This window comes from Anolis sagrei, chromosome 12 (genome assembly GCF_037176765.1).
Source record: "Anolis sagrei isolate rAnoSag1 chromosome 12, rAnoSag1.mat, whole genome shotgun sequence".
NCBI lineage: Eukaryota > Metazoa > Chordata > Lepidosauria > Squamata > Dactyloidae > Anolis > Anolis sagrei.
Window position 1 is genome coordinate 105,303 of NC_090032.1, and position 18,679 is coordinate 123,981.

At 44.6% G+C, this 18,679-nt stretch overlaps 3 protein-coding genes and 1 pseudogene across 3 annotated transcripts; 1 reads left to right on the forward strand and 3 right to left on the reverse strand.

Moving 5' to 3' along the window:
- LOC132763266 (zinc finger protein 850-like) overlaps window positions 1-6,178 on the forward strand; it is a 54,511-nt pseudogene extending 48,333 nt beyond the window's left edge.
- A 1,253-nt stretch (window positions 6,179-7,431) lies between these two features.
- On the reverse strand, window positions 7,432-10,382 carry LOC132764071 (glutathione S-transferase theta-1-like). The gene is made up of 5 exons (XM_060757892.2): window positions 9,928-10,382; window positions 9,390-9,477; window positions 9,150-9,300; window positions 8,388-8,564; window positions 7,432-7,660 (listed from the first exon to the last, which is right to left on the reverse strand). The coding sequence occupies exons 1-5, from the start codon at window positions 10,037-10,039 to the stop codon at window positions 7,460-7,462; spliced, it is 729 nt and encodes a 242-aa protein (XP_060613875.1). The 5' UTR covers window positions 10,040-10,382; the 3' UTR covers window positions 7,432-7,459.
- Window positions 10,383-11,580: 1,198 nt separating this feature from the next.
- On the reverse strand, window positions 11,581-14,217 carry LOC132764074 (glutathione S-transferase theta-1-like). The gene is made up of 6 exons (XM_060757894.2): window positions 13,878-14,217; window positions 13,746-13,799; window positions 13,036-13,108; window positions 12,247-12,397; window positions 11,885-12,061; window positions 11,581-11,801 (listed from the first exon to the last, which is right to left on the reverse strand). The coding sequence occupies exons 1-6, from the start codon at window positions 13,987-13,989 to the stop codon at window positions 11,601-11,603; spliced, it is 768 nt and encodes a 255-aa protein (XP_060613877.2). The 5' UTR covers window positions 13,990-14,217; the 3' UTR covers window positions 11,581-11,600.
- Window positions 14,218-15,432: 1,215 nt separating this feature from the next.
- Window positions 15,433-18,538, reverse strand: LOC132764075 (glutathione S-transferase theta-3-like). Its single transcript, XM_060757895.2, has 5 exons — window positions 18,105-18,538; window positions 17,787-17,874; window positions 16,625-16,775; window positions 16,057-16,236; window positions 15,433-15,942 (listed from the first exon to the last, which is right to left on the reverse strand). Exons 1-5 carry the CDS (start codon window positions 18,214-18,216, stop codon window positions 15,742-15,744), a joined length of 732 nt encoding a protein of 243 aa, XP_060613878.2. The 5' UTR covers window positions 18,217-18,538; the 3' UTR covers window positions 15,433-15,741.
- Window positions 18,539-18,679: the final 141 nt, after the last annotated feature.

The window sequence follows — 18,679 nt, forward strand, 5'->3', positions numbered from 1 at the left end:
ACAATAAAGATAATAATAAAAATATAGTAGTTAGATTATTTATTTCTAAATTTTTAAAAGGAATCTGGGAAGGAATCTTTAAACAAAGGAAATGACTGTGAGACAGGGCAACAATGCCTGGGGTTAATGCTGTCAATGGGAAGTCATCAAACAGCTTATCTTACAGAAACTTTTGTCAAACGATTGTTTAGGCCAGGGGGTTCCCTTACATATTTCTTTGGAGGGAGAAGGGGCAAAGGGTCAGGAATACAAGGAAACATAAAAACCACATAGAAATTATACACAGGGAAATCATATGCAGCTATCTTCCCACCCAGGACCCCAGAGAGAGATTAATAATAGCAATTATAAAAATATATCAGGACACAGCATGAATTCTTAAGTTGTCTTGAAGAAAGTTCATGGGTAGAGAGCAAGTCCTTGAAGAGAGTGGAGTCTATGGAGTTCCACTGGGTCAAGACGCAAAGCCCTGCAGCGCTGGGATGGAAGCCGGTCCCATGGTCCTTAGAAAACTACAGCTCTCTCGAGAGAGAGAGAGAGAGAGAGAGAGAGAGAGGCAGAGACCCCAAGGTCTAGCCATTCCCAATGTTTCATGGGGTCCTCATTGTTGTTAAGGCCTTGACAAATTGACCAAGACTTAACCCCGTTTGTGCAGTCTGGTACCTTTGTCCTTTGCAGAACTATAAGTCACCATCCCTTGTTTTTTTTGGGGGGGGGGGGGTCTTGCTCGGCTTCAAGCAGAGGCATTTTTATAGGAAAATTCTGTTTTCCTGTAGTCCCAAAGTTATAAATTAATGGTAGACTTCTTCCATCTGAAGTCAAGCTAGACTTTAGGAGGGTCTCCCCAGTAAGAGAGACCCCTAGGACCCCACCAAAGAGGATCCATGTGTCAGGGCCAATCACAGAGCTCCTCCGCTGCACAGGAGCCAATGGGAGAGCTTTCCCTACTTCAGCGCCTTGACAAATCAGGAGGAGAGAGGCGGGGTGAAAACAGAAACAACGAGCAGGCAAATGAATCAATGGGTGCGATGTCCAGGCTATTGTCCTGCTGGAAGAGGATTTTGGTTTTCTCGATGTTCAGTGACAGGCCAAGCTTCTCGTATGCTTCTGCAAAGGTGTTTAGGCCTGTAGGTCTTCTTCTGAATGCACACAGATGACGTTGTCATCAGCATACTGGAGTTCTATAACAGATGTTGTTGTAACCTTGGTTTTGGCTTTCAGTCTGCTGAAAGTATCATAGCGATGAAGATGGAGAATCCCTGTTTGACACCTGATTCCACCTGAAATGGGTCACTTTGGGAGCCTTCGTAGCAGTATCCCTGTTGTTGTTGTTGTTGTTGTTATTATTATTATTATTATTATTATTATTATTATTATTATTATTATTATTATTTAAAATGGCCCTGGCTCAGTGATATCAATCCCTTTGTCGCCCTCTTGCGGACACGGGCATATTGGCACTTGCCTTGAGCTTCTCATCTCTGATCCTTTGCTGCCCTCCGGTGGCCGGAGAGGGAAGTGCACGCCCGAGCCGTGGAGGCGCCCCTCTGCTGCCATCCTGTGGACATTGTGGGAAACGGCACCTCCCGAGGATATAGAGTCATAGAGTCTATTCTTCTCTGATGGCGGAGTCCCCGCCGGGAGGGAGGGAGGGAAGGCGGAAGTCCCGCCTCCCGCCTTCGCGCGCCATCTTGGGGCCGGGCGGAAGTGCAGCGAGAGCGGGCGGAAGGGGAGTTCCTCGATGGCGGCCGAGAGGAGGAGGAGGTAAAGCGGCATGACCATACAATAATAGTAATACAATAATAATAATAATAATGATAATAATGATGATAGGGAGCTGGGCCCGTGAGTTTCATTTCCATTGCCTTTTATTATTTTGCCCCATTTTTATTTATTTCGTTATTTCATTTCATTTTAATTTATTATTTTATTTCTTTTCACTTTTTCATTATTTCCTTTGATCTATTTTTTCGTATAATTATCCGTTTTATTATTTAATACTGTAATTTAATATTATTTTAATATATTTTATCTATTTAGGTGACTTGATTGGATTGGATTTTTTTATTTTTATTACATATATATATAAAATTATTTCTTAATTCTATATTCATAAATATTATTTAATCATAATATTTTTCAATGGTCTCAATACATTAATATATTTTATATATTTAATTGTATTAATACTATATACATACATATCTATTATTTAATTATAATATTTTTCAATGGTCTCAATACATTATACATATATATATATATATTTATATAGTTGTATTATTTCTTAATGCTATATACATAATTATTTATTATTTAATTATAATATTTTCCAGTGGTCTCAATATATTATTATATTATTCTATCTACAGTAGAGTCTCACTTATCCAACATAAACATATATATAGAGAGAGAGAGAGAGAGAGAGAGAGTATTATTTCTTAATACTATATACATAAATATTTATGATTTAATGTATTGTCGAAGGCTTTCATGGCAGGAATCACTGGGTTGTTGTAGGGTTTTTTTTCAGGTTATATGGCCATGATCTAGAGGCATTTTCTCCTGACATTTCGCCTGCATCTATGGCAAGCATCCTCAGAGGGAGTGAGGTCTGTTGGAACCGGGAAAAAGGGTTTTTATATCTGTGGAATGACCAGGGTGGGATAAAGGACTCTTGTCTGTTGGAGCCAGGTGTGAAACATTCAGCAATTTCTGTTGGTTATGGGAGTTCTGTATGCCAATCTTCCTCAATTCCATTTTTGTTGGAGTTCAGAATGCTCTCTGATGGCAGAGGAATTATAAATCCCAGCAACTGCAACTCCCAAATATCAAGATCCATTTCCCCCAAACTCCACCATTGTTCAAATTTGGGCATATTGAGTATTCATGCCAAGTTTGGTCCAGATCCATAGTCATTTGGGTTCTCAGCGCTTTCCGGATGTAGGTGAACTACATCTCCCATAAATTACTGCCAATTCCTCCCAAACTCCTCCAGTTTGTTTTTCTGTTGGTCATGGGAGTTCTATGTGCCAAGTTTGGTCCAGGTCTGTAATTCATGGGGGATTTCAGTGGTCTCTGGAAGTCAGAGCTGAATTGATTGAAGGTACCGTAAATCCCATCATCCGTTGTCCATACTCCCCAAACATATTGCTTTTGTGATTAGTCACTATGCTTTAATTATGTTCAATTTGTAGCAATGAAATACATCCTGCATATTAGATATTTGCATTAGAATTCATAAGAGTAGCAAAATTATTTATTCAGTAGCAACGAAAATATGGTTGGGGGTCGCCACAACACGAGGAACTTTATTTGGGGGTCACTGCATTAGAAAGGTTGAGAACCACTGCTCTAGAGCCTTCTTCTGCCTCAGGGCCATTGACTTTTATGGCCGGTTCACGTGTCCTTGCAGCATCCTGTCCTCCCCTTCGGCCATTGACCATGTGCTCTATGTCAGGACCGGGGAGCTCATTGTTGCATGGCGAAAGAGATCATGGTGTCACGCCCCCTCCAAAAACTAGTCTTCCCCATCAGTGGTTTGGAGGTTTCTGTGGGTAGTTTATCTGAAACCTCTGGATGAGAGCGAGCGCGTTTATGATGGATTCCTTTACCCATTGAGCCATCTTGGATACTGGGAGAATGATACATTAATAAGTCAGCTATCTTAGATATTAGGAAAAGGCAATCATCTTGGATATTGAGAGATAAAAATGTGTCAGGAGTCAATTTCTGATGGCATGACATCACAAATTCCCTTCATGACATCCTGACTGATCCATCCTGGCTGAATCAATTCTCTCTCTGTGACATTTTGAAGGTAGCAGAGGGTGCTGGAAACCTTGTGTTGGAACTTGTGAAGCAACGAGTTCTAATAAGGAAACTGAGAAGAGGGGGAGATGGGCAGGAAAGGTGTATAAAAGGAAGTGGTGGTGGGGAAAAGTCAGTAGTGTCTTTCTTTGCTGTAGAGATACAAGCAATATATCCATTTCAAAGCAAGACAGCTTGTGAGTGGTTATTTAATATTGCTATATAGATCCTACAGTCTGACAATATGTAGGTGGTGGCCATCTTGAATATTGATAAGAGGGATAGATTAATAAGTCTGGTTTTCCTCTTCTTCATCTGGCAGGTAACCTCTGAACAAACCTGTGAGAGCTTTGCTCTAAGGATGCCTTCGGACTGAAATGAAGGCTGACTGCACTGGCAAGAACAAGGAATAAGTAGGAGAAAGAAGTATTTCAAGCGACATCCTTGGAGGAAAGGGAAGGTTGTGCCGTTAAAAGAGGGGCTTGGGAAAGAGACCAGAAGGCGACGGCAATACAAAGACAGAGAAGAGGAAATCCTGTGTATTGTCCAGGTGTTCATATCTGTGACCTTCTGGCATAATATTTGAATCATAAATAAAAAGAATGGAAAATCTCAATCCCTGTTCCACATCACACACAGGGGAGCAGCTCCATAAGTGTACAGACTGCGGGAAATGTTTCACGGGGAGAAGTTCTCTGGCTAAACATCAACAAACCCACACAGGAGAGAAGCCCTACACATGCATGGAATGTGGAAAGGGCTTCGGTCAGAGCAGAGACCTCCTTTCCCACCAAAGGACCCACACAGGGGAGAAGCCATATATGTGCCTGGAATGTGGAAAGAGCTTCACTCGGAGTGGAGATCTCCATCGCCATCGTAGGATCCACACAGGGGAGAAGCCACATCAATGCATGGAGTGTGGGAAGAGCTTCAGCCAGAGTGGAGATCTGCATTCCCACCAAAGGACCCACACAGGGGAGAAGCCACATCAGTGCATGGAGTGTGGAAAGAGCTTCATTCACAGTGGACAGCTGCGTCGCCATCAAAGGATCCACACAGGGGAGAAGCCATATACGTGCATGGAATGTGGAAAGAGCTTCACTCAGAGTGGAGAACTGCGTTCCCATGAAAGGACCCACACAGGGGAGAAACCGTATACATGCACAGAATGTGGAGCGAGCTTTGGTCGGAGTGGAGATCTGCGTTCCCACCAAAGGACCCACACAGGGGAGAAGCCACATCAGTGCATGGAGTGTGGAAAGATCTTTAGTCTGATTGGACAGCTGCATTCCCATCAATGGACCCACACTGGGGAGAAGCCATATGCATGCATGGAGTGTGGGAAGAGCTTCAGTCAGAGCGGAGAACTGCGTTCTCACCAAATGACCCACACGGGGGAGAAGCCCTATCAATGCACGGAATGTGGAAAGAGCTTCAGTCGGAGCGGAGGTCTGCGTCGCCATCAAAGGACCCACACGGGGGAGAAGCCACATCAGTGCATGGAATGTGGAAAGAGCTTCAGTCAGAGTGGACACCTGCATTCCCATGAATGGACCCACGCAGGGGAGAAGCCCTATCAATGCATGGAGTGTGGGAAGAGTTTCAGTCTGAAAGGACGTCTGGACCGCCATCAAAGGACCCACACAGGGGAGAAGCCCCATATTGGCATGGAGTGTGGGGAGAGCTTCAGTCAGAGTGGAGATCTGCATTCCCACCAAAGGACCCACACAGGGGAGTAGCCACACCAGTGCAGGGAATGTGGAAAGACCTTCAGTCAGAGTGGACAGTGGAACTCTCTGCCCAGAGTGTGATGGAGGCTCCTTCTTTGGACGCTTTTAAGCAGAGGCTGGATGGCCATCTGTGGGGGGTGCTTTGAATGTGATTTCCCTGCTTCTTGGCAGGAGGTTGGACCAGAGTCTGGTATGGCTTGCTTTTGAAAAATCCATGCAGACTTTTAGTGATCACAGCATCCCTTTCTAGGTTTTGGCAAACCTTGTCTTTGCTTGATAAACCTCATCCTTGATACTGGGAGAAGATCCGTGGACCACGAGGCCATCCCTTCTGCCTTGTGTATATTTATCCCTGCTTGGTGTGAACCCCCTGTAGTGACTGATTATTTTTCTCCATATCCTTGTGACTATTTTCAAAAATATTTTTGTGAACATTTCTATAAATAAAGTTAGATTTTTTTCTGTATATTTTCTGTGAATATTTCTGCAAATATGAGGACACAGAGCATCCCTCCCTAACAGCAGAATGGAAGACAACAATGATAACGACGATTCATGAATGTGTTGAGATGGACATATTAAGGCGGCTGTAATAATAATAGAATATATCTATACATATAATAAAACTGAAAAATGTGTGTGTGTCTATGTGGTAGAGGTGTCCAGTTACAAACAGGCTATAGTTCCAAGTGATGAGAACCCTCCAAAGGCACTCTCTCACTGACATTGCCGGTTAGAGCGAGCGCCATGAACCTGTAGTCCATATGCTGCCCATGTCCTCCCCAAACACTACGGCTTACAACCCAAGGTATACTTTCATTTAGAAGAATTTCATCCTAGATTGGACATGTTTCCTCCACCACAGGCAGGCATCCTTGTGTGGAATTTGCATGACCCCACCCACTGCCTCTCCCTTAACCTTTTCCTACCCTTTCCTACTGCACACAATAAACACAGAGGAATTGATCAGCAACTGAACAGACTGGAGGGGTTTGGGGGACTGATTCAGCATGATGGAATTTGTAGTTCGCCCTACATCAAGACACAGCACTTGGTGCGGTCCAGGTCCAAGACACTTCAATAATGCACCTGGACCATAAAAATGTAAAAGCATGTAAAACCCCCATGACCTGGTTTCAGGGAATTGACCTTGATTTATAGGAGTTGTAGTTCACCTACATCCAAAGAGCACTGTGAACACAACCAACAATGTATCTGGACCAAACTTGCCATGGACAATGGGACTTGCAGTACCTTCATTCACTTCCAAAGGCCACATTCCCAAACCGATATTACCAAACTTCTCAAAACAAACAATGCCTTTCTCAAATAACCCGGGCAGCGCCAGGTTCCCAAGCTAGTAATAGATATATATAGAAATAGATATATAGTATAATTATATGAATATATATAATATAGTATACATTTAATATTATATATTGTGTATGTGTGTGTGTGTATGTGTATATATATATATATATATATATAATATATATAATATTTTATCGTAATGCCAGTCTTCCTTTTACTGTTGATGATATAAGACTGGCTCAAGGGCGCGCTTTCTGACTCAGCCACTTGGATGACAGATCGGACTCCCAAGGCAAGCGCCATATTCCGGTGTCCAGCAGAGGGCGGCAAAGGGACGGCCATTGGGGCTCCGCTTGCCCTTTTGGTGAGTGACCTCTCTCTCGTTCAGCCAGGGCTATTCATAACAATAATAATGATATCCTGGGAGTTGTCGTCTTGCCGTTCATCTCTGCCATTAGGGCTTAACCTGCCATTATTAATAATACTAATTATTATTATTATTTGCATAATGTCTTGATTTGGATTCAAAGGGAGGGCGACCAGAGAGAGAGAGAGAGGTGCCGAGGGAGGGAGGAAGGCGCCGCGTGCCGGTGTGTGTTGTTTATTGTCTACTTGAGCATCTTGAGCAGCATGGGCTTCATCTGGGCCTTGAGCGGGGGGTCGATGGCGATGTTGCGCAGCTCCTGGGCGTTGAGGATGCGCCCGTGCGCCTCCAGGAAGAGCTCCTTCCCCAGGGTCAGCTCCACCCGCTTCCGCCACTCCTGCAGCCGCGGGCGGCCCTCGAAGGCGTCCCATCCCGCGCCCACGGGCTGGAGAGGGAGGAGAGAGGCCGGAAGTGAGGGGCGGGGCCGGAGGGAGAGTGTCACCTTCCTCCCATCACTTGCCTTGAGCCCCTCAAAAGCGCCCCAGAGAGAGTGCCAGGGGGAGGAGCCTGAGTGAGGCCCCGCCCTCCCCTCCAAGTAAGCCCCCCCTGCCTCCCCCTCGAACACGTCCCATCCCGCCCCCACAGGCTGTAGAAGAAGAGACAGGCAGCAAGGGGCGGGGCCTGAGGGAGGCCCCTCCCCTTTTGAGAGGCCCCCGCCTGTTAACCTTCCTCCCATCCCTTGTATGGGGGCCCTCCACGCATCCCACACCCACAGGCTGTAGGAGAACAGGAAGTAAGGGGAGGAGCCTTAGGGAGGCCACACCCCTGTCAGCAAGGCCCCACCCCTCCAAGCCAGGCTCCTCCCCCAATCCTCCTCCCCACCGCATGCATGGAAGCCCTCCAATGCAACCCTGCTGGGCCCCATGGGCTGTAGGAAGAGTTGGGGAGGAGCCTGAGGGAGGCCACGCCCCTCCCTCCCAGAGGCCCCTCCCCCTAAGGACATAGGAATAGGAAATCCTGAGTGACAGAAGAAGAAAAGGGTGGAGTCCAAAATGGTGGGAAATAATACAGAAGCAATGGGGGGGGATAACAAAATGGCGGAAAATAACAGGAAAGCCCGAGGGGAATGCAGATGCGGGCCGATTCTTCTTCTTCCGACTATGGGACAGGACCTGCATGAGCTCCACGACGGCCACCAGGTCGGCCAGGGAGAGCTCATTCCCGATCATGAAGGGCCGGTCCTGAAGGAACTTCTCCTCCAGCTTCTGCAGGGCGATGTTCAGCTCCTCCAAGGCGTCCTGGACTTTTTCGGAGGGGACTTGCTGGCCCAGGAAGAGCGGAATCACTACCTGCAACACAATGAGATCTGGATATCGAGGTGTGTGACTTCAAGATCCCCAAAGACTTCAAGAAAACACCATTCTCATCATCTTGGAGGAAGCCGGCAAAGACATCGGCCAACTACAAAATAACAAAGCCAGCGGACCTGATGGGATCCCTGCTGGAATCTTTAAAGAGGGTGGACCGGAGCGGACATGGCAACCCCACAGGCTCATTGAAAAAGTGTGGGCGACCGAGAAAATCTCAACCTTGTTCTCCATCTTCATAGCAGTAATTCTGCACACAGATGGCAAGCTCTCTAACCTCCACCGCCAAAAGCAAGGCCACAACAAGGTCTGTGACAGAACTCCGGTACGCTGATGATATTGTAGTCACTGCTCCTTTCTGAGTAAGATCTACAAGCCGCTTTGGACACTTTGGTCTTTGCAGAATCCTATGAAAAGCTTGGCCTCTCAACACCGAGAAAACCCAAGGGATTCTCTACCAGCAAAAGGCACCAACCAATTAAGCTTAATGGCCTTGACCCAACATCACCTATGATGAGATATTTATCCTATATGCAAATGAACGGGCCCCCCGAGAGAGAGCCTCACCCTCAGCCACAGGATCTTGGAGGCGCACGGGCGGAGGTTCGAATGCTGCCAGGCCAAGAACTCGTCCACTCGGGCCCGTTTCTTCATGTCCGGCGGGTACCAGTGGCTGGGCGTGTTGTACTTGCGGGTCAGGTAGAGCAAGATGGCGGTGCTGGGAAGGAAGGGGGGGGGCGGGGAGGGTTATTACTCCCATGACCCTAAAGGACCTGATCCGGGCCTTTCTTGGCAGCCGGGTCGTACCTCTCTTCCAAGGTGAAATCTCCATCTTTCAAAACCGGGACTTTCCTCAAGATGTTGACTTTGTTGAACTCCTCGCTGAAGACTTGGCCTGCTCAAATGGCAATAATATCTATCATTTCCAGATAAGCCTTTATTATTAATATGGCATTATTAAGTCAATAAAAACAGGATAAATCTATACAACTATGGATCCATCGGTGGGTTAAACCGCTGAGCTGCTGAACTTGCTGACCAAAAGGTTGGTGGTTTGAATACAGCAAGCAGGGTGAGCTCCTGCTATTAGCCCCAGCTTCTGCCAACCTAGTACTTCGAAAACATGTAAATGTGAGTAGATCAATAGGTACCGCTCTGGCGGGGAGGCAACAGTCATGCTGGCCACGTGACCTTGGAGGCGTCTACGGACAACGCCGGCTCTTGGGCTCAGAAGTGGAGATGAGCACCAGAGTCCCAGAGTTAATGTGAGGGGGAAACCTTGACCTAACTAAAGGATGTCACGGGCCGGCCCAGCTTGGGCGGCCATTTTGCGACGCGCTCTGACCTTTCAGCATCTCGATGCTCTTCATCATGAAGGGGATGTTGTTCTTCTTGGCGAAGAGGTAGACGGCCCGGCAGGGCTGCGAGAGCAGGTCCAGGTACAGCTCCAGCACCATGGCCGACACTCCTCCTCCCCTCGCAGGCCGGCGCCCGGCAACGGAAACCTCTCCCGATTCTGATTGGCCGGAGGGAGGGATGGACGGAACCAGCGGAGAGCCAATCGGGTGAAGGATGGCTGGACAGACGGACCGGCGGCATCACCACCTCTCTGCTCATCTATCCGTCTCTTCCTTATCCATCCATCAACAGTATTCATCTGTCAATTGGTTATCTCTCTTCTCTACCCATCCATCCATCTCCTATCCATCACTATCTATCCTCTCGCTCTTCCCTATCTGTCCATCGATCCATTTATCCACCTACCGACCTACACATTGACCTTCCTCTTTTGTCCACCCACCCATCTCTCTCTCTTCCCAGTCCATTTGTTCATCTGGTCTATCTCTTCCCGATCTAAGCGTGCCTTTACCTCTCTCCTCTATCCGATCCGATCCATCCATCCCTATATTGGCAGGGAGAGAAACAAGAGGAAACCACCCACAACAATGCCTCACGACTCCTGAAGGCAAAACCAGGCTTCTGTCTCAGCCATTATCGAGATAAATAAAATTGTCGTGTTCGTTTGTGGGATTAACATGACTCAAAAAACAGTGGGCCAATTGACACCACATTTGGACACAAGACACCTACTCACCCAAGGAGTGACCATCACTTAAAAATTGATTTTGTCATTTGGGAGTTGTAGTTGCTGGGATTCATAGTTCACCTACAATCAAAGAGCATTCTGAACTCCACCAATGATGGAATTGAGCCAAATGTGGCACACAGGACTCCCATGACTAACAACAGAAAACACTGGAAGGGGTTGATGGGCATTGGCCTTGAGTTTGGGAGTTGTAGTTCACTTGCATCCAGAGAGCGCTGTGAACTCAAACAAGGATGGATCTGGACCAAACTTGGCACGAATATTCCATGAAGGAGTTTGACCTTGAAAATTGGGAGTTGTAGTTACCTACAATCAAACCCCATCAACAACAGAATTGGGGGAAGTTCCCACACCGAACCCCTATGCATGACCAACAGAAAATACTTAAGGCCATCCAGTCCAACTCCCTTCACCAGGGCAAAAAAACATAATCAAAGCCCTCCTGACAAAGAGCCATCCAGCCATAGATATAGATAGATATGTATGAATCACACACACAGAGATATAGTATGATAGATTTGAAAGGGACCCCTAAAGAAGGGCAATTATATGTTGCATGTTCCAGGGTGGGCAGACCAGACCATCTCCACATCAACACTGACAAAGGCACAGCGAGAAATACTGCTTACCCACAAGCAGAAAGACATGACATAGATTAGAAACCAACACTTTCTCATGACTTTATTTTCCAGATCACCAGACTGGGCCACAGCAACACCTGGCAGGGGACAGCTAGTCATTCAAATAAAATGCGTTATTATTATATTATTATTATTATTATGGACTCCAACTCCCACCATTCCTGACAGCCGGCAGGAGTCCAAAACACTTGCAGGGAGGGAGGGAGGGAGGGAGGGCCCAAGCTGGCCCAAAAAGAAAAGAGAAGAGCGGTTGTTGTTCTGGTTTCTCTTTTATTTCAGGATCTGCCCCAAGAGGGGTGCCAGCTGGGCCTTCAGCCGGGGATCGATCTGGGCGCTGGTCAGGCCCCGGATTTGGGCAATCGTCTTGTGCGCTTCGGAGAAGAGTCCTCGCCCGATGGCCGCCTCCACGCGTTCACGCCAGGCCAGGAGCCGCGGGTGGTTCTGGAAGACGTCGCAGCCGGCGCCCGAGGGCTGCAGGGTTGGAAGAGCAAGCGTGCATGGCGGTTGGTTCGCTTGGATTCCTTGGCAATTGGGTCTAAATAGCTTATCCTTACCTGCATCAGCTCCACAATGGCCACCAGATCGGCCAGAGAGACCTCGTCACCAGCCAAGAAGGGTTTGTTCGTCAGAAATAGTTCCTCTAATTGCTTCAGGGACAAGGCCAGGCCCTCCATGACTTCCTTGGTTTTCCCTTCCGGAAGAGTTTGGCCCATTAACAGAGGCAGCAGGACCTGCAACGGAGACGGAGTCAGTGAGGCCTCAGGGGTGGTCAGCGAGACCTCACTTCAGTCAACTAGACCCGAAGGATGGTCAACTAGACCTCAACTGACACAACTAGGCCTCAACTGAGTCAACAAGGCCTCAATGGCTGCCAAATCGGCGGCCGTCTTTGGCCCCTTCGCTCGCACGTACGCACCTGGATCCAGAGGGTCTTGGGGGCATGTGCCCGCATGTTGCTCTGGTGCCAGAAGAGGTATTCGTCCACTCTGGCCCGCTTCTCAGCATCTGCGGGATACCAGTGGTCCGGCGTGTGGTATTTGCGAGCCAGGTAGAGAAGGATGGCCGGCCTCCACCAAAGAAAGAAAAAGAAGACCATGAATCGTCTCCTAATTAATCCACAGTGGTTTCAAAATGAGTACGGACAAAATACCATGACAGACAATATACAATTACAGACTGTTCTCAAGTTACAGGCATCAACTTACACAACTTCCTAGTTAAGAACGGGGCTGAGACAACAGGAAATGAAAGAAACCTACATCTAGGAAGAGTAACACCTATTTTACATTATTAATTATTATTATTATTACACACATTTTATATTATTTATTTCATATTATTATATTACACCTGTATTCTATGTTATTTATTTTATTTTGCAAATATTTATTTTATTATATTACATGTATTTTATATTGTTTATTTTATACTATTAGTATATTACATTTTATATTATACATATTTTATGTTATTCCTTTTATATTATTATATTGTTAATTTTATATTATTACACATTTTATATTATTTATCTTATAATATCACATTACATATTTTATATTATTTATTTCACAGTACTATATTATCTATTTTATATTATTATATTGCAAATATGTAATGTTACTTATTTTATATGATTATTGTTTGAACACATATTTAGATCTATGTATTTTAATTGCATTCAGAAACCGAGGCAACGCGGCCTTACCCTTCGGTCAAAACGAAGTCCCCGTCTTTCAGGAAAGGAACCTTCTTCGACAAAGTGATCTTGTCTGTCGACCCTTAAAAAAATGAAAATAAAGAGTACAATCCCCTTCGGGGTGAGAAGGGTGGCATAGAGATGTCGTAAATCTATATAAATAAAAATGTCATGTTCGTTTGTGGGATTAACAGAACTCAAAAACTACTGGACGAATTGACACCAAATTTGGACACAAGACACCTCTCAGGCCAATGTATGTCCTTCACTCAAAAAAAATGGATTTTGTCATTTGGGAGTTGTAGTTGCTGGGATTTATAGTTCACCTACAATCACAGAGCATTCTGAACCCCACCAAGAATAGAATTGGGCCAAACCTCCCACACAGAACCCCCATCTGGGCCACAGCAACGCTGGCAGGGGACGGCTAGTAAATAAATAAATAATATTATTGGTATATAAATATGTATTATTATAAAATTATGTATCAATCCAGATTATATTAATATATTTATAAAGTTATATATATTCGTATATTAACTTATATATCAACCAAAATTATTACTCTATTAAATTTATTATATATTATATATCAATCCAGATTATATTTTTATAATATATTTATCTAGTCATATCACTACATATTTATCCAGATTATATCATATTGATATAAAATTATATTAATAAAGTATCAGGCTATAGTATTTTTCTTTTCCTACCTGATCCGCCTTCAGCGCCACTCGAACTCGGGACTCTGCTCCCTAATATGGAATCTAACAGGAGAGAAATAGGCATTTAATCCATGTAATTGTGGGATTTCACTTGAGATATCATCAAGGAAGCATATTTACCTTTGAAGAGCGCCACGTCTTTGAATTCGAAAGGGATGTCGTTCTTTTTGGCAAACAGGTAGACGGCCCTGCAGGGCTGGGAGAGGAGGTCCAGGTAGAGCTCCAGCCCCATTTTGGAAAGAAAGAGGGAACGAAGGAGGAGAGAGAGAGAGAGAGAGAGAGAGAGGAGGGAAAGGGGGAACGCGAGAGGAAGACGGGGCCCGGAGCGGAGGAGTGGGACTTTGGATCTCAACCATTAATATTTAATTTCGCAAAGCAAGTAGAGGCACAACCCCTGTTGTTTAATGAGTACATAAGGCCTTCCGGGAAAGAGCGGATATCTGGGCAGCCGCCCAAAAGGACTCTTGTTTGCTCAATGCGTTATTTAACCCAAGGAAGGTGCTTCGGTTCCACGGAGGAAAGCCAGCGTTATCAACATTTCAGTAATATTAATAATTTAATAATATCATTTTAAATAATACTTTATTTAATAATATTTTTAATATTATTTCTAATACTTTAATATTATTTTAGTTAAAATATGATATTAATCCAATGTGATTTAATACTATTTTAGAATTTTAATATTATTTCTAATACTATTTAATAATTTAATATTATTTCCAATACTTTAATATTATTTAATATTATTCATAAAATTTAATAGTTTCCAATACTAATTATTATTTACTTTTTCTATTTTATTATTTTAATATTTCAAAAGTATTTCCAAAAATATTTGGTATTATTTTAATAATATTTTAAATATTTTTTCAAATATATTAATATATTTGAAATATATTAATATTAATTGAATATTATTTATTATTATTTAATAAGATTATTTACATTTTTTTTTGTCGTGTCAGGAGCAACCGCTCCTGTTGTGAGAGAATTGGCGGTCTGCAAGGACGTTGCCCAGGGCACGCATGGATGATTTTTGATGTTTCATCATCCTCGTGGGAGGCTTCTCTCATGTCCCCTTCGCATGAGGAGCTGGAGCTGACAGAGGGAGCTCATCTGCCACTCTCCGGATTCGAACCTGCGACCTGTTGGTCTTCAGTCCTGCCGGCACAGGGGTTGAACCCACTGCACCACCGGGGGCTCCTTATTTTATATAATATTATATAATATTAAAGTATTATTTACAATACTTTAATATTATTTTAACATTGTTTCCAGTAGTTAATATTATTTTAATAATATTAATATTTTAATACTATTATTTAAATGTATTTTTAATTTTTTTCGACGCCCAATCAACAAGATCTCCAAGCCAGAACACCCACGTTAGGTGGTTTTTATTACAATTTCTCATTTTTCAACAATATTCTCCGTCTTTTCTTGAGGCAGGGAGTTCCATAGTTACATATATAAATAAATTGGTTGAAAATTCCTCATAAAGTTTAAAGTATTATACAACTTTTAGAGAAAATTATTCTTGAAAGTTTAAATGTGACTTTTAAAATACTTTTCAATATCTTCATTGCAGCATTCTGAATGGCGGCTTCCAACCTCTGGTTGTCAATGGCAGCGGCCTTTGCCCAGTGGCGGCCAAAAACAAAATCACCAGGCATTTAATTTGAGGCTTAAAAAATCTTTTATTGTCATTATTATTGATCCAAAGCCTGGTTTTAATCTGAATTCAAAATAACTGAATCTGAATTCAATCTGCCACAAAGTTGGTGGCCTCACTGATGTCAGCTACGTCTCAGTTGACACAACTAGGCCTCAATGGTGGTCAAGTAGGCCTCAGCCGACTCAACTAGGTTTCAGTTAAGTTAACTTGGCCTCAACTACTTAACTAGTTGACTTAACTAGGCCTCAATGAGAGTTAACTAGGCCTCCGTTGACACAAATCGGCCTCCGTGGAGCCAACTAGGCCTCAGCCGATGTACTTGAGGAGAATGCCCGCGAGCTGCTCCCGGAGGGCCGGAGGGAGGTGGTCCAGGTTGGCGTCCATGCTGTCGAAGAGGGGCTTGTGGGCCTCCTGGAAGAGCTCCCTCCCCACGGCCTCCTCCACGCGGGAGCGCCAGGCAGCCATCTTGGGGCGGGAGGCGAAGATGTCGTGGCCACTGGCAACGGGCTGAGGGGGGGGAAACATACATGTATATACGGCACAATCCCCACAAAGGCACAATCCCCACTTACGCCTTCTTCTCCTCCACCCATCCTTGCACACACACACAGAGACACACACCTGCATGAGTTCGACCAGGGCCACCAGGTCGGCCAGGGAGGGCTGGCTGCCGGCGATGAAGGGCCGCCCCTCTCCCAGAAACTTCTCCTCAAAGAACGCCAGCACCTCGTCCAACTCTTTTATGGCCGCCGCCAGCTTCTCCTCGGGAAGAGGGCGGCCCAGGAAGCGCGGCACCAGCGCCTGAGCCAGGGAGGGAGGGAGGGAGCGGGGAGAGAGAAGAGGGGGCACAGAAGGGCCCTCGTGAGGCCCAGCCGCACTCCACGGTGGTGGCCCAGGGGGGGTCCGTGATGCCTTGCCCCCCCCCCCCCCGCTGAGGGCGAGCTGCAAAAACTGAGGCCTAGATGGATCAACCGAGGGCTACTTGCATCAACTGAGTGACCCATCTCCCTCAACGGAGGCCTAGCAATCTTAACGGAGGCCTAGCTGGGTTAACGGAGGCCTTGTTGCCTTAAGTGAGGCCTAACTCCCTCAGCAGAGGCTTATCTCCCTCAATGGAGGCCTAGCGGGCGCCAGTGGATCCCAACCAGGGCAGCCATGGCGGGGGGACGGGCGGGGGCGCGTGGCGCACCTTGATGAGGAAGACCTTGGAGCCGGCCTGGCGTGCGCCCTTGTGCTGCCAGGAGAGGTACTCGTCCACGCGGGCCCTCTTCTGCAGGTCGGAGGGGTACCAGTGGTCGGGCGCCCGGTGTTTCCGTGCCAGGTAGAGCAGGATGGCAATGCTGGCGGGGAGAGGAAAGTCAAAGGAACACAGACATCTATATACAATCCCACAATAGAAGTTGCAAAACGTATTCCAATAAACAGTGTATATAAATCACAAAACAAAATCCTTGAGAACGTAAACATTATGTTGCTATTATGTTATTGTTATCTCCCATTTAGGGATGCAGGGTATGAACCACCTGCTAGCAAATATAAGAAAACCTCATTCTGGAGAAGGTGAGTCCCCTGAAACAAGGTGAACTCAACCCGGGGATCCTGGTCGTTTGTTTACGTTCTCAAGGACAAATTTGTTTACGTTCTCAAGGACTACAAGTATTATCAATTTATTGACGGTCTTAAGGACTACAAATATCAACGTTTGGAATATATTTTGCATTGGAGACCGTGGGGACAATATTTGAAGTTTACTGTTTGTCTCAAGGACTATATCACATTTTGATTACGTTCTCAAGGACTACAAGCATTATCAGCTTATTCACGGTCTTAAGGACTTAAAATATCATCATTTGGAAGACACTTTGCATTAGAGACCGTTGGGACATTATTGCAAGTTTACTGACTGCATTAAGGAATATAAAAGTAACAAGGAATTTGCTTGCTCGATTTTGTTTTGTGATTTATATACACTGTTTATTTGAATACGTTTTGCAACTTCTATTGTGGGAAGAGGAAGGCACAGGGAATGTAATGTATTTACATTACATGTAATATTACTACTAATAATACTATTACAATATAATGGTATAGTGCAATATAGTAATATATACTGATATTGTACTATGCTAATAATATAATATATTGTATGAAAATATATATTGTAAGCCACTCTGAGTCCCCTTCAGGGTGAGAAGGGCGGCATAGAAATGCCGTAAATAAATAATAGTGAGTGTATACACATATTACAGGACTACAACTCCCAAAAGCCTGGTGAATTGGGGGGGGGGGTTAGGCCCCCTTTTCTGCATTCAGGAAAGCGGGGTGTACATAGGCTCGGCCCCCTTCCTTACCTCTCGGCCAAGGCAAAGTCCCCGTCTCTCATGGCCGGCACTTTCCCGTCCGGATTCACTTTCAAGAAATCCTCCCCTTTGTGTTGCCCTGACAAATACGTAATTAATTATTGAGATAATATTATTATAAATATTAAACAAGATATTTATGGGATTAAAAAGACATCATTAATCTCATATTAATATTAAAGACATTAACCTTATTCATTAAAGTCGCAGGGAAAAGGAAAACGAAGCCACAGAAAATAAAACAGAATAAATATAAAAATATATATTTAGTACGAACTTTAAAGGATAATCATAATCATAATCATAAACCTTTAGTGAGTTCAACAAGTTTGAATTCGAAGGGGATCTTGTTCTTTTTGGCGAAGATGTAGACGGCGCGACAAGGTTGGGAGACCAGGTCCAGGTACAGCTCCAGAACCATCTTGGCTTCCTCGCTAAACTAAAAGAGGAGAAAAACAGGAACACATCTGGGAAAATGAGGAGGAAAATAAAGGGAAAAAAACTTGGGATTTCCTTTCGGGGCCTGAAAAGGGGTGAACTCCGGACTCTAGCAAAGGATTCTTACCCACAACTCTGGTCGGCCGGCTTGGTTTTTCCTAATCAAGAGAAATAATTAACCCACAGAAATGTCGAAATGTCCCTTTCCGAAAGGCCTTTCACTTCGTTATTCATTAGCAAACTACTGATAACATATACGACGATTCAAGATAATATAACTTTCATAAGACTACACAGGCCCAAAATGATTTTCTTAACTTTTCTTTTAAAAAATACTATTATTAAATCATCATCATCATCATTACTGAATTATCATTATTACATTATTATTATTATTATTATTATTACTACTAAAGTATTATTATTACTAAAATTAAACTCTCACC

Coding starts and splice junctions, on each gene's coding strand:
- LOC132764074 (XM_060757894.2), bottom strand. CDS start 13,989: ATGGGGCTGGAGCTCTACCTGGACCTCCTCTCCCAGCCCTGCAGGGCC. Junction 12,398..13,035: donor GACTTCGTTTTGACCGAAGG/GTAAGGCCGCGT, acceptor TCTTTGGTGGAG/GCCGGCCATCCTTCTCTACC. Junction 11,802..11,884: donor CCATTGTGGAGCTGATGCAG/GTAAGGATAAGC, acceptor CCAACCCTGCAG/CCCTCGGGCGCCGGCTGCGA.
- LOC132764071 (XM_060757892.2), bottom strand. CDS start 10,039: ATGGTGCTGGAGCTGTACCTGGACCTGCTCTCGCAGCCCTGCCGGGCC. Junction 8,565..9,149: donor CCAAGATCCTGTGGCTGAGG/GTGAGGCTCTCT, acceptor ATTGTGTTGCAG/GTAGTGATTCCGCTCTTCCT. Junction 7,661..8,387: donor CCGTCGTGGAGCTCATGCAG/GTCCTGTCCCAT, acceptor CTCCCTCTCCAG/CCCGTGGGCGCGGGATGGGA.
- LOC132764075 (XM_060757895.2), bottom strand. CDS start 18,216: ATGGTTCTGGAGCTGTACCTGGACCTGGTCTCCCAACCTTGTCGCGCC. Junction 16,237..16,624: donor CCAAGGTCTTCCTCATCAAG/GTGCGCCACGCG, acceptor TCCCTGGCTCAG/GCGCTGGTGCCGCGCTTCCT. Junction 15,943..16,056: donor CCCTGGTCGAACTCATGCAG/GTGTGTGTCTCT, acceptor CCCCCCCCTCAG/CCCGTTGCCAGTGGCCACGA.